Genomic DNA, 15,331 nt, shown 5'->3' on the forward strand with positions numbered 1-15,331 from the left:
CCTATTGTGTGGAGGTATGGGGAAACACATACAAAACCAACACTAATCCAGTTTTCATGCTACAGAAGAGAGCTATAAGAATTCTAAATCGATCAGATTATTATGAACCAACCAACGCACTTTTTACTAATTTACATGCATTAAAATTTTGTGATCTAGTTGATCTTAAAACTGCACAGATAATGTACAAAGCACAAAATAATTTACTTCCTAACTGTATTCAGAGGTTGTTTGAAATTAGAGAGAGCCAGTATGAACTTAGGGGAAAAGGTATGTTTAAAAAAACAAGGGTAAGGACAAATATAAAAAATAGATGTATGTTGTGGAATAGGTGTGACAACGAATTAAAAATGTGTAGTTCAAGTTGCAAATTTAAAAAAAAATGTTTAAAAATAAGGTGGTAAATAAATATAAAACTGAGGTATGATCATTATTGTGTATGAAACGTTTGGAACTTTTTGTTTTCGGTTTTGTTTGTTTATGTTTTTGTTTTTGCTTCTGTTTTGTTTTGTCTTAGAATGTCATGTAAAAAGGGTAGGCATAATAAGCCACAGCTTCAGCCTCCATCTTTTCGGTCAATTTTTTTTTTGTTTTCCATTTCATTTAATGTCTTATTGTTATTTATTTATTTCAAAGTACATACATTTTGGAAAATTGTTAAAAAAGGACCGAAATGAATTACTACTCCTACTACTACTACTACATCCGACTGTCAAGAGAATGTTACACAAACATTTGAAATAGCACAATAAATAAAATGAAAAATAAATAATAAATACAAATATTTAAGAGCTGACACTGGAATAAATGCACACAAATATGGTACTATCCAAGGTGGTGATACATCTGTATTCCTCAAAGACAAAGTATTAGACAGGTTGTTATTGGTCCTTAGTCTCTGCTGCTGTTGAAACATTTCATCCTTTCACCAAATATGAAAACAAAGTAATGTACTTGGTAATATTCCAATACACAAACTGTGCTGTATAACCATTTCAGAACGTCCACAGCCACTTTTGAACTGTTGTGCAATGAAGCTGAGCCATTCACTGAGCCAAGCCAACATCATTATATATTTGACAAATGCATTTCTATCACTGTTTATCACATAATTTCTTTACAAAAAAAAAGAATCATTTCCTGCTTCAAGTGAATGTAGAAACTTTTTTAGTTCTTGGAGAAAGTTTTAGCAAATTTTGCCGTTTCCATTCAGCTTTTTTTATTCGATACATCAGAATTTTGCAATATATATATATGTATATAGAGAGATATATTTGTATGAAAACCCAGCTTCTGTAAAGTGGTGCTTATTACCAAGTCCACTGTCTCTGCTGGCAGCATGGCTGTGTCTGAGCTATAGAAATCCTTTTAGACTAAGTGCCTGGCTATAGGGATTGATTCAACTACAAGAATAAGACCATCTCTGTCCACGAACCACCCTCTCATTTTCCATCTAACAGCACTCTCGCCCGCCCCCTTCCCTTAACCCGTGCACTTAAGTCTCTCTCTCTCTCTCACTCCCTCTCTCCTGTCAGTCTTACCTATTTCCCTCTGTATTTTGATCATACCCTCCTCCAATGATGACTAAATTATGATTGGATTGAAGGATGGCAGTGCTTTCATCTGTCTAGTGTTTGCCCCCCCCCCCCCCCCCCCCCCCCCCCCCCACGCACACACACACACACACACACACACACACAATAGGCGTCTACCTCGACTCACACACCCGCTATTGAAGAGCAGAGTGGCTGCTTGGTCCCCATGGAAACAACTGTGTGTATGTGTGTGTGTGTTCTGTAAGTGTTCCCTCTCGCAGAGATTAAGTTGGACATGCACACACACACACACACACACACACACACACTCATATAATGGAAAACACAGCACTATCTTCCTTTTTTCACTCCATACAAAGGAAATGGGAAATGATTTCATGAGAATTTGATGTGACTTATCTGAAAAGGTTTGTTTGTATGAACAGAGTCTGCTGCCGTCTAATGCCGCCTGCACACTGCTGCATTGTAGATCTTTATATGAACTGGGTCAGGTGATATGGGTAACATGCTAAATAACAGGAGAGGCTCTGTGTGTGGTTGGCAAACAATGCACACTGGAGTGCTTAACATAATGTGATAGGTGTGTTTGTTCACTAGAAAGAGTGCTGCCTGCCATCATCACTGCAAAAAAAAAAATCCCAAAAGGACAAGTATGCATTTTCACATAGGGGAGTTATACATGTTATTGAGTTATTGTGTGAAGGTGAAGGTGAAGCTTGTGAAGGACGTTCCTCTCTGATCCCAGAACTGTTCAGTACTGTGTTTCCTCTATTTCCAGGGTTTTATTTCAAGTTTGGGGGATTACACTCTTAAAAAAGACGTGTCACTTTCAACATGTGTCTCGTTTGGGACGGCAAACATATGTGAATAACATATTCATCATATGTACTTAGGTGTAAACTGGTAATTCTGCTGGAAAGCGTGGCATGGGGTTTTGTTTGTTGTGTGTGTGTGTGTGTGTGTGCGTGTGTGTGTGTGCGTGTGTGTGTGTGTGCGTGTGTGTGTGTGTGTGATCAGACCCAGATGAAGCGACACAGGTCTCATTCACACCTAATGATCCCAGCCTCTCACCGACAGCCGTCTCTCCTCCCAGACCAAATCCAATTACCAGGGACAATAGAATCTGCCTCCAAGGCACAGGCCTCCATCAGGTCCTCTGTTCTCCAGGGCTCCTTCAGGTCCTCTGTTCTCCAGCTCGCAGCACTGGGACTCCATCTGGACCAGTAATGATGTCAAGGGCCCAGAGCAGTGACAAAGTACAGTGGCACAAGTACACACACAAACACACACACAAACAAACAGAAATACAAAAACACAAACATCAACACAGACACAAACACACAAATACAAAGACATGCACACACCACACACTGAAGGAAGACTCATTTCAAATCCATCAGAATAAATACAATCATCTCTCTTCATCAGGAACCTTTTCATATTCAGAACAATTAACAGACACACAGATACACACAAACACAAACACATGCACACACACTGTTGACAAAGTGCGCTGAAAACACACACACAATTTACACTTCCAGACACATTTCAATGGCACCATCTAGTGGAACAGCATGGAACATACAGAATAAATTCAATAATCCTCACCTAAGATCTTCTTCTCTTATGAACAACATATATCTAAATGGCAGATTTCCAAAGGTTTATCTGTGACATTTATATTTATTCTTATTTAGAAGACCTTCATTGTTAGTCTTATAGTTAATGAGGTCTTAATTATACCAACTATTCACTGTATATTCACACTTAATGCATAAACATAACATTTTTAAAAAGTTGGTAATAGGCTATTACAAAAAGCCTGAGGATCAGTAGTATTCAGACAGTGATGATGAGAAAAAACAGGAAATTTCTCGCTGCTGGTGATGTTTAGTTAATTCCATTAATTCCATTTCTGTACCTTGATTTCTTAGTGTGTTGTTTTGCTGCAGCAGACACACACATTTGTTACACCAAAGTACAGATGTGTCCTAATTGTGGGTGTTCTTGTTAGTATCCTTTACAATGAATCTGAAGGCGAGCTACTATTCTGTAATCAGGCTACTTGGGTCAGTATCAAGATACAAAAGCTTATTGTGGGAAGTTGTAAGTTACAGTTCAATGACAACAGCACAGTTAAACCAGTTGTGAAGAACAAAGAATGTATTTCTTTGTTCCCTGGTTCATCATGGAGCTTCACTCCTCACCAGTGACGCTCAGCTGGTGGTTGGTGGTTGGGAAAATACCAGAAAATACACAACAGCAGTGGACTCAAAACTGATCAGTGTTCATGAGGAACAGCCTGAAAATACACGTGCAAGATTGCAAAACAAAGCAAATTCTGAAAATATATGAAGAATCCAGGTGGAGAAAGCGAATGTCCACACTAGAAAGAGTAAAGCAGCACTTTGTGGCAAACCATAGAGGAGACAATGACATCCCAGATTGAACAAACAGAAGTTGGTGCAAAACGCAGTAAGAAATCTTTCTTATGCAAGCCTATTTTTGTTCTCCTTTCCAGCCTCAGAAAGCAAATCCTCTCTGGCTTTCCCTACCTTCCTATCTTCTATTCTATTCTACTCAGAGCGAAGCGTGGCTTGAACCACCAAACTCTACTGTGCGAGAGAATTGGAGATTTAAGCGAAGACCAAAGTAGACAGGGGTGAAGCCTCTTGCTCCGCCTGTACACTCTCTGGTTGCGTCCTTGAGAACTGACAGCGACGAAGATCTACGTCAAGCTACCAGCCAGGACCGGAAGAAAGGATACTTTGCCTTCAAAATAACGGCACAAAGTTTGTAAGTCTACAAATAAAAATAAAAATTGCAGTGGATTGTACAAACAACATCCATTGTATAATGATAATCTGGAATCATTACATTAAATATAGGATGAAACTATTGCTGTTAAATTAGTACTAAAACAGTGATAGGTCTATTGTATTATCGTTTGGTGGATGTAATTATAAGTGTATTATGTACTTGTGTGGTTTAAGTTTGGTGTATGAGTTGTGAATCTTGACAGCCTAAATGGCAAGCGGGCATGCTGTATAATTTTGCATTTTTGTATTTTCATTTACCAAAGATTCCTTGCTTTTTTTTAGTGCACCTGTACTCTGTATTATAAAAAAACGCTTGTTCGTCAGCAATAGTTTTATTTTGAAACTTATGACAGGAAGCGTGCTTGGTCTTTTCTGGCACGCTTGACACTGGTGGAAAAGGCAACATGGCGAACACAGGTGGAGTGAGCATGGATGGGGGAGACATGATGCGGTATGCCGAATACACACCGAAAACAAACGTTAGGAGTGAAGCAGAGATAGATAGACGGCTGGTGAGTACATGCGTGTTTTTATAGTATGGACATTTGTGGATTTAACGGAATAAAAAAGAGACACTCCCTCCTTGCTAAAGCTGAAGAAAACTAGCGTGGGGTAACGTTAGCTCTGGAAGCTCATTGACCGCTAACTAACTGTTAGCCAGCGTTATTGCTATTGCATCAGGTAACATACAAGTAAAAAGCGAAATAATGAATTGCCTGCACGCGGTTAGCTATCTCTTAGAGCAGAAAACGTTGTACCTGATGTTTTGAGTTGCAAATTTAGATTAATTTGGCCAAGGTTAAAGACCTTCCTAGCCCTGATACGTTCCCGTTCCCCCTATGGAGAGAATGTGTTGCCAAACTCCACGGAAAAAGATCTGACAGTGTAATGTGACCTTACTAAGGACAGGATACATACCCGGTAGCACATTACTTAATACCTTTTACGAATGGTCGTGATCTTGGTAAATTCGGCTTAAATGGTATAACTCACCAAGCAGCTCTTAATTACAGTAAAATAGGTTCATACTGCTATACCGCTTCCTACTGTGTATATTGGGGAGAGAAGATAGTGGGAATAACAGGCGAAGCAACAAGTGTTGCTGTTTTGGATGTATGCCGAATTGAAGCATGGATCCTGTCTGTTCGTAAATGGCCTTAAGTCATTTTCTTGCAGGTATCTTTGCCGATAAGCAAGGCAGCATTTAACTGTCAGACTTTTGAATGGAGTTCGGCGTGACTTTTGCACTAAATTTCTATTAGCTGTATTTAAATAGTAACTAAACCCCCACACCACTTTTTTCAGCTGAAAACTGCTGTATTTGGGTATTTAGTAGTGTTGTTGATGGATTCAGGTCCAAATCCTGACACTTTAGTGCAAAGTATTTAGATTCTACATATTGTGTTATAAATATGCATAGCGACCTGTGTAACTCAGTCTGGTAACAGTGGGATGTTTTGTGTTGGTGACAGGGTGGGACTCTGATCGCAGTTGGACTTGGTGTGGCTGCTGCAGGCTTTGCAGGTAAGAATGGAGGTCAAAAAGTGTTGAATAAAAAGCCTTGGTGACTTATGGACGAATTGTTTTTTATATGTAGATGTAACTAATGGCAACAACTGCAAGTATATGGATATGCCTTTGGATGAGAGGATTCTTTCATTCAGTGTACATCACATTAAAAGGAGAGTCACACTATACACGATACTTCTTGATAGCAGATTATGAGGGCATATCAAAGGAGGAGCCTTTTTTAACCTCTTCTTTACATTTTCCCTTTTATCCAGGTTGGCTCCAAGATCAGTTGTTTGCCAAGGCTATAATTGTCTTGCTGTGCAGAGTCATTTTTCACTTTGTATCTGGCATCTCTGTCTGGCATCTTACTTTATCACTTTCAATCCCTTTAGCTAGATGAGCAGTCTTTTCAAATCCTCTCCATGCTGTATTTATTCATTTTCTTTGAGAAATGATTGGGTTTGTGTCAGCAGTGTAGAGAAATGCGTAGAGCTCACTGTCTTCACTTCTGCAGGCATGGCAGAGTTGTGAAGTGAGGAAGGCCGCGTCAGTTTATTTCTGTATGGGAGGGTGTACTATTCGTACTTTAAACTGGTTAAAGCTGATGTGTGCTACAGAAGCTGGAGAAAAACTTGGTTGACTAAAGGCTAGATATGCTTTATTTTTGTATTATTGCACTGTTTAGTATCTGTTGTTTCATCCACAGGCCGCTATGCATTCCAGCTGTGGAAGCCTCTAGGACAAGTCTTCTCTGAGACTGTTAAGAAGATGCCCACATCAGTGAGTAATGAATTAACCGCCTTTACTTCTGACTGAGTCTGCCATGAAGTTCAGACCCAGTCCTGCAGCCCCGACTCTAGCTCTGCTTCATTTTAAATCTCTCTGACCTTTCTGTGACTTGGTACAGGACTCATTGGCAAATGTGCCTGTATTACAGAAGGCTCACATTTTTCCTACTTGTTATTATGTAGCTCATTGTTAAGTGAGTGCACGTCTACACCCTTTTAAAATGTGTATGCATCCTCCTCTATCCCTCCAGGCTTTCTCATCATATTACAAAGGAGGCTTTGAGCAGAAGATGACCAAACGAGAGGCAAGCCTCATCCTTGGCATCGGGTAATAGGATTAACATTGTAATAAATGATTTTCTCCGGCGTCAGGAATGACTCTAGTATTCTGGTCCACTGAATGGCAGTGTGATCCCTCTGTATTTGTGTCTGCATGTCTCACTGCTCAGAGGTGAATGATGGTTTTGATCACATGGATGTATTCTGTGTTTTATGTCCAGCCCAACCAGCGCTAAGGCCAAGGTACGAGAGGCCCACCGGAGGATCATGGTCCTAAACCACCCAGATAAAGGTAAGCTAAACCCTGGATCGCCTCTCTATTTAACATTTACCCTCTGTGTTGCATATTCTGAATCTCAGCTTGAATGGGGAAAAAGACGCCAAACCACATTTCACATCATTTATACATTTTTGCCTCAGACGGTTTACTTTTTTTAAAAATTTTATTCTACTTTACATTAGTGATTTTCATATGACATTCAAAGTGACAAAGACTAGAGTCACAACATAAATAGTGTTGCTATCCATAAGACTCAAATCAATGAATAGTATAAGATGAAGATAGTGTGATTAGTTTGAAGGCAGAATCAAATAGGTGTGTGTGTGTGTGTGTGTGTGTGTGTGTGTGTGTGTGTGCAGGTGGATCTCCGTACCTTGCTGCGAAGATCAACGAGGCCAAAGACCTTTTGGACAAGGAGACCAGGCGATGAGCCGGACCACTGAATGGACATTGAGAACAGTTGCAGACCTCCATCACCCCGTCCCTGACCTCAGCTCTGATTCACCGTCCCTGCCCTCAGCACCATGCCTGGACCTCTACCCAGTTCCATCCATATTCATAGAAGAATTCCCTTCTTAACCCGATTACTCAACTAACCTAGATTTGGGAAACCTGGTTAAGATGCCTGGCTTACTCCCATATGAAACGGCTTATTGTGGCAGACAAACATTTCACTGCTTTCACTTTTGGTTTTCACCATCTGCGCAAATTCTTGGGGTGTCTTCTTTTAACTGGTTTGTTCATGGCAACAGGGAGTCTCAACTACAGGGGATCAAAGGTTCATGTAAACAACTTGAATGCGAACTTAACCAGAGTACGGACAATGGCCAGGTTGTTATGTCGTGGAAACGTAGCCCTCCAGTCCCTGCCCTCTGTCCCTGCCTCCAGCCCCTTCAGGCTCCTCTTTTAATTTGACCCCCAGCACCTTTTACTTGGATCCATGCCTGTGCTGCTGTGGGCCCCCGGGACCAGACTCCTGAATAAGAAAGCACCCATCTGTGAACATTTCTGTAGATTGTTACCTGCCGCTGTATGGTTACAAAAGTGACAGTACTGTGTTTATGATGCGCTTTGTAATTTGCCTTATCCCAGGTAGAGAAGGGATAACTTGAGTATTTTTTTTGTGTACAAATAGTCAGCTTGTAAAGTATGACATGCTCTAATTTATATGTAGAAGCATAGATTAACAAATTCAAGTGTCTGAACATTAATGAAGCATTCCCTGTGGATGTGGAGAAATTGGACATAATAAAACGGAAAAGTAAGTACTGGGAAGTTACTGTATCATAATTGTTTTTTAGTTTTTTAGGCATTTTATGTTTTATTTGACAGAGATAGTGAGAGAGAGAGACAGGAAAGTATGGGAGAGAGAGAAGGGAAGACATGCAGCAAATGACTGCGGGCCGGACTCGAACCCGGGTCGCCGGGGGAAGGACTGAGCCTCATATGGTACTCGCTCCACTCGGTGAGACACCGGGGCGCCCCTGTATCATAATTGTTTCTCCTTCAGTGTATTCCTCTCTAATTCTATTCCTCTATAACTTTTTTCTTTCTTTTTCTTTCTACTCTTATTGCTGACTGTTTGTCTTTTACAGTGGTGGTTCAGAGGATTTTTGTAGGATAATGGTGTCCTATGTAAGTGTGCCTAGAATAGTCAGCTGGTGTACATATTACACATATTACACCGAGTGTAGAACACTGGGACTATCTACTTGTTCATTGCAATAGACTGATGAACCAAATATAGGTGAAAGCTATGATCCCTCACCTATTAAAACATATCGGGGAGATGTAGCTGAACCTGCATGTGTGAAGTGATGCATTTTAGGTTTCCGGTTTGTTTGGTAGAAGAACCGGGTAGTTAGCAAGAGCAACATACAGACTCAAACTTCAACAGAACAAGACGTCACAGTACTGGACACACTGTTTGATTGACAGGTGATCGCTGGGAAGTGCAGTGCAGAAACACCACAGCAATGACCGCTTAGCAACAAAGATGGAGACATCTTTGATGACTTTAAGATAGGTTTGATCAAACAAATTTGACCAATACAAGCATGATAGAAACTATAACATCCAAAGTGCTGATATGATTAGTGATACCCTTTAATATGCTGCACAGATGGTACAGAAGAGGGAATCAGCAGCTAGGTGTCATGTTTGCAGGTTGTCTTCGTCTTCTATGACACACACACTCGCAAACATTATACACACACACACACATTTTACATTGCCATATTTCAGTGGCACCATCTAGTGGATAACATGGAACAGTAAAGGTTTATTACAGATACATAAGGATAAATTCAGTAGCGGCAAAAACCTTTTCATAAACAGAACAAATACCAATTATATAAACATGACTTAAAGGTGTATATTTGGTCAAAGTGGGGTACAGAATAGTGCTGGCCGCTCCTTTTTCCAATCAAACCATACTGGTTTGAATGGGACACGAACCAAATAAAGGACATTCTTCCACACCTGAACCAAGCTGACAACAGAACCACAGCTCAGATGCATTTCACCTGGACATGTTTTTATAGATTGAAAAGTTGCAAAGAAGAATTCTGCTAATTTCTGCTTTCCCCAGTGACCGTAAGCTTCCTGAATCCAGTGGTTTGTTTTTTCATTGATGAGAGTGAGACGTGTTCATACCTCATTCTTCCAGGTCATTGTCATTAAGACCAACGTGTTCATTTCAATTTTACTACGCTAAAAGGGAAGGTTGAGATTCTTGAAATGTAAGCAGCTTACAATAATCACCAAACAATCTTTCAAACATTCATCCATTTTTTCAACCACATATGTGAATGGGTGACAGTTGTGTGTATTATTAGATTATCAGTTCAGTTATGACAGAAAATTTCAGTCTTCTCAATAAAACCAAATAATGTAGTAATTATGTTAACATGAAAAAAGTTCTTTAGAGAAGTGGTAGGTAACCTTTATCCCATTAATGGGAGATGTATTAACAGGATCATTACACTATTAGCTGCACATTGTTATTATATTCATGGTTTATTGCATTAATGGGAACTATAGTATTACATTACAAGTGTCAGTGTATGGTGACATCCTATAGTTACTGTGTGGTAGTCATGGTTGGGGAAAATGGGGACGGTTGCAACACTTTGCATTTCTCTCAGTTACTCAGAGACTATTTGAACTAGACCAACCAAATTTGTATATGTTAAACTTACATCTGTCTGCCAATTACCCATACTATTTTAAGATGATTACATATGACATATTGTTCACAATATTTACCTTGGGTTTCCTGAAAGGCGCACACACATCCCAAAATGACACAGCTAACACCAACACCCCCCCCCCCCGTTCCCTCAACAATTCTGCCGGCTCCCGGAAAGCCATTCCATCAACAATTTAAGCCCCATTCATTCATTCTTCTCTTTGGGACTTAACCCATAGTATAAGTCAGCTGCCCTTTTTAAATACTCTCTGAGGCTCCTCTCTTGGTCCTCTGAGAACACTTTTCTTATGGTCCAGTACCCTGCACTCGGTATCTTATCCGATCCCTCGCCTGCAAGTTTCTCTCTTTTTTTATGGAATCAGAATAAGGTGGTGTGAGAGATGGCGAAGTCCTTGACCACTGCCCTGACTGTCCTGCCCTCATCCCTGATTATATCTGATGCTCGTTCCAAAATATTGAGGGGAACCCCTCTGTTAGTAACCCTCTTCCTCACTCTTGGCATACTGAAAACAAACAGAATACAATTTCTACTTTTAGATGATTTATTCACTGTATGACAAACAATAATGGCTTACTATTTGCTAATGGACCATTACAATAATAAGATTACATTAATAGAACATCACGTGCTAGCTAGACACACTGAGCTTGATACATGCTAACCATGTCACTTAGAAGTCAACAAAACAATATTTCAAGCTAAGTACGTTTTGATTAATTCATACAAAAGGTCAGGACAGTATGACAAAAATACAGCTCATGAAAAAAATTACTTTCATACCTCCAAAACAAGTTTTTTTCAATAAATGCAGCAGCAGATGTTGAATGTGTCTTCTGTCTTCCTGGTGGGGGGAGGGTCTACCTGAGCATATGCAATATGAGTGTCATCACTCTAGCATGTTTCTGATTGGAGGAATAAGACTTGTTGCAACCGTCCCCTGTTGCAACCGTCCCCAGTCTCCCCTACCTGTCGTTAACGCTGAGGGCCAAATAAAGAGTGCAGCTGGTAAGCACAGAAGCTCAACATTTTAGGGGTCAGTTGGTCATTATTGATTTACTATCAGGTATTTAGATGGCCTAAAACGGTACAGATGCTGGAGTCCCTGCAGCCGGTTTGAATATGTACTTAAGCTTGTGGTCATATCTTGAACCTCTTTTATTGCCCTAGTTCAACAAGCTCAAGTTCATTGACCCTGTGGCAACCCACTCCCCGCCCTGCTCCACCTGCTGCTGTTTCAAAATTGATTTCTACTGAGACCCAAGACCCAAGGATGAGCTGCAGCAAATTTATAAAAAAAAATATATATATATATATTTTAAGGGTGGCAGTATGGAGTGCAGGGAGTGTTTGAGGTTGGGGATAGACTGATTTGACATTGTGTGTCACAACTTTGATATTTAGGGACATGGTGAAGGCTACCATGGTGTACTCCTACAGTGTGTTAGGACATACTTGTGTTGGGCTCATGTGAAGGCCAGGAAGATGTGTGGTCATGACAGGGAGATGTTTTACAGGTCAGTTGTTCAACTTCCAAAAGCACATGATGTGGTAAGTCAGGCAAGTGAAGACAGTACCAGTGTTGATGAGGCTCTTGATTGTGTAACAGATGTGAATGAGATTGTATGGGATCTGAAGAGAGAGATGGCAGATAAAAACAAGCTACAGAGAGAGTTTGAAAGAGGGACAGGTTGGATGATGAAAAGAGAGCCACAATATAAAACTGTCTGGAGTTAAGATTAGGGACCTAGTTGGCTAGATATAGTTAGAGGCTCACTCAGCAGCACCCCAGGGACTTATGTAAGAAGATGAAGCAGAGGGAGAGTAAATTGGAGAAAGTACAGCAAGAGACAGAGAGAGGAGCTTAGTCTGAGAAACAAGGGCCTAATGCAGGTAATAGTGCAGGCAGAAAGACTTTTGTGAGGATTTGTATAAAATGAAATTAGAGAAGAGAAAGGACTCCCTCTGTAGTAGTTACTACAAAGGGAAGGGAAGGCAGGTCAGACCAGTCATAGGGTTTCAGATTTACTAGAGCAGATACAGGTTTTAAATCAGGAGGTAGAATTTTGAAAGGGTGAGCATGTTGCAGTGAAGGGCAATTAGATGGGCTTGTAGGTCAGGCTTGTATCACCACCTTTGAACATGGCATGCATTCTGATGCTGTTAAGTGTACATGGATTTAGTTACAGTTAGAGTGTTAAGTGCTAATAAAGCCACAGAGGTGAAGTCAGGATCATACTGCAGAAGCGTATGGCTCCCAGGTAGAGAGGTTGCCAAGTGCCATCTTTTGCAAGTACATGGTCTTGGAGGCATGACAAGTGCCACTGCAGCATGTGCAGCATGCTCTTCTAACAGAAAATCACCCTGTGTACTGATACCACTAGTAACCATGGACATAAATATGGTCCTGCAGGCATATTTTTAAAGGATGGTACTAGGCTGCATTTAGGTTTAAGAGAACAAGCATCCAGCTCTTATCCAGTGCTTATAATATGAAAGAACACATTTGGGTGTCCAGTGTCTCGCTTAAGGACGCTTCAACAGGACACATGGCTGTTGCTGGAATCCAATCTGAGACCTTACAGTCTCTTTAACCACCGGTGTCATATAATGATAATATTGCACAAAAAACATCAAAATATAGCTAACGGATTTCATCAGCCAATGAAATTTGTACAGACTGCTCCAAAAATGCATGAGTTTTAGGTTAGGATTAGGTTTAGTTTAGGGAATGAATGCAGTCAGTGGAAGTTCCTCATCAGGATAGAAGTACAAAGTGTGTATGTGTCATCCTACTTTTGTCCCACAGTGGTGTGTGCTGCTGAAGCTGTAGAGCAGGCGTCCATCCTGCAGCTTCCCTGACAGTTGTAGTGGTTTAGGTGAAGGAGGTGCAGTGGGAGTCCAGCCTGCAACGGTCTTTTTCTGTATGTAGTTTGATCTGTAGTTTCTGTATAGCTTTTCAAATTGAAAACGTAGAATCTAAGATGGCCATGAAATATTTTTGTGTGTAAAACTGGACTCTGCTGTAGAAACAACTCTCATTTTGATTTGGTGGCTGAGTAGTGAAAATGCAGAGCATGTCGAATGATTTTCTGCATGATTCTGTGATTTTTTTCAGTGGTGCAAACCATTTTCAGTGATGCAACCCGTTGCAACCCCTGCAAAAAAAAAAAAATCCATGATCACAGAAAAATGGGGGATTTATCTAGGGTGTTAATATAATGTGATACGCTATTCATACCGGTTATTCAATTTTTGGCTGGGAGCCACGGCAGTGTCTCTTTCATGCACAATTTCCCAAGTTAAAGCTTGAAGCACTAAGTTATTCCATAACATCATGATACAAAATGAGTGGATCCCTTGCAAATGTACCAAAGCCTCCATTGTGTTTACTGGTATACTCTGCAGCACAGAGGCAGATAGCAGTGCTGTTCCTCCTCATACAGAACTTGCACACAACACTTGCAGACAGGATCCTTCAATGCTGGGAGAGAGACACAGAGGATACATTTGTTAAATCTGCAGTAGAGACTTGTGTTGGGGTTATTTGTGGCTCGTACACAACTGAACTTTTAGACCTCCAATCTGAAACACAAACACAAACAATCTGTGTCCGGCCATTTTGCAAGCCATTTCATAGGCCTCAAGGGACAAACAGAGCATCTAATACAAGAAATGCATTACCTTTAAACTAATACTTCACCCAAAATTGAACATTTTGTCATTATTTACTCTCCCTCATGTCAGTCAAAACACTGGTGAAGTTTGTATGTCCACATAACACACAGCGAGTTAGCTAGTGCAGCTCCATGCTGATTAAATTTACATTAACGTTAGATGATTAAACTTCAGCAAAGTTCTGAGCTCATTCAGTATATCAAACACACTATATATGATAGCAAATAGTTGTAGCTGTTTTCATGTTTAAATGTAAAGGCCATCCACTGAACACAGGTCTAGTCTTTGTTCTTGCTCTCAGAATGCCAGGTGCTCTTTTATTGGTACAAAAAGAACATGCTGTAAAATTGACCATGTTTTCTAGATAGATGTCTTCCCTTGTTTCCTTGACACACCTGGATGTGGTAAGAAAATCATGTGCTTGTGTTCAAGTGTTGACAGTTATATTTGACTGTGTATATTTGTAATACATACATACCCACTGATCTAAATATTTAAATTTGATAGGGAAGATACAACTGACAGAGTAGAGCAATCTTGCCTCTTGTTTTTTTAAGATTGAACAAGATTTCTGCATGTTTGGCAGAACCCGCTCATAAACAAAAAGATGACAAACAATACAATTTTCCATCTATTTTTATTTTTTTAGTCAGTTATACAAGTAGACACGGTAGTTTTATTTTTTCCACATAGTTTAGTTTTAGTTTTTATTCTTATTTCAGTTTCCAACCATTTTTTTAAACTAAGTTTTAATTTATAACACTGTTGCTTAGCACAATGATTAACTCCAACTGACTTCTATTGGAGAAAAAAACATGGAATTGTTGAGCTGAATGTGAGAAACCCTGCTGTACTGCTGTAATATTTGTCTCTCTGGCAACTGTTGTTAGGAAGCTTGGTCATGATGACTGAACAATACAAACGCTCAGCTGCTTAATTGGTGCACACTTGACAGGTTGCTCAGGCTGAGTATGTGCTGGAGGAATGAAACACAGCATGGACGTCTGATCCAGGACTCAACTTGACTTTCTGCAGGTGGATTAGGAGCGTGATCCTCCTCCGCTTTGGCCTTAATGCTGACTGGACTGGACCCAAAACACACAATACATGCTGTACATACATCAAAATGTTCCTTCTACTAGCAGTGACAGCTAATTACAGTACATGTCTGAGACTCACATAAGAGAATGGCAACACTGCCACCTGG

General features: G+C 40.3%; 1 protein-coding gene across 1 annotated transcript; it reads left to right on the forward strand.

The window, feature by feature from the left end:
• Positions 1-4,776: 4,776 nt before the first annotated feature.
• On the forward strand, positions 4,777-8,492 carry dnajc15 (DnaJ (Hsp40) homolog, subfamily C, member 15). The gene is made up of 6 exons (XM_071524114.1): positions 4,777-4,890; positions 5,851-5,902; positions 6,597-6,670; positions 6,930-7,006; positions 7,179-7,249; positions 7,597-8,492. The coding sequence occupies exons 1-6, from the start codon at positions 4,783-4,785 to the stop codon at positions 7,665-7,667; spliced, it is 453 nt and encodes a 150-aa protein (XP_071380215.1). The 5' UTR covers positions 4,777-4,782; the 3' UTR covers positions 7,668-8,492.
• The last annotated feature ends 6,839 nt before the right edge of the window (positions 8,493-15,331 follow it).

The sequence above is a fragment of the Centroberyx affinis genome, unplaced genomic scaffold (assembly GCF_046629955.1).
Source record: "Centroberyx affinis isolate AG114_WGS23_722 - 3 ecotype Tasmania unplaced genomic scaffold, CSIRO-AGI_Caff_v1 ptg001148l_1, whole genome shotgun sequence".
Taxonomy (NCBI): domain Eukaryota; kingdom Metazoa; phylum Chordata; class Actinopteri; order Beryciformes; family Berycidae; genus Centroberyx; species Centroberyx affinis.

Coding starts and splice junctions, on each gene's coding strand:
- dnajc15 (XM_071524114.1), top strand. CDS start 4,783: ATGGCGAACACAGGTGGAGTGAGCATGGATGGGGGAGACATGATGCGG. Junction 7,007..7,178: donor AGCCTCATCCTTGGCATCGG/GTAATAGGATTA, acceptor TTTTATGTCCAG/CCCAACCAGCGCTAAGGCCA. Junction 7,250..7,596: donor CCTAAACCACCCAGATAAAG/GTAAGCTAAACC, acceptor GTGTGTGTGCAG/GTGGATCTCCGTACCTTGCT.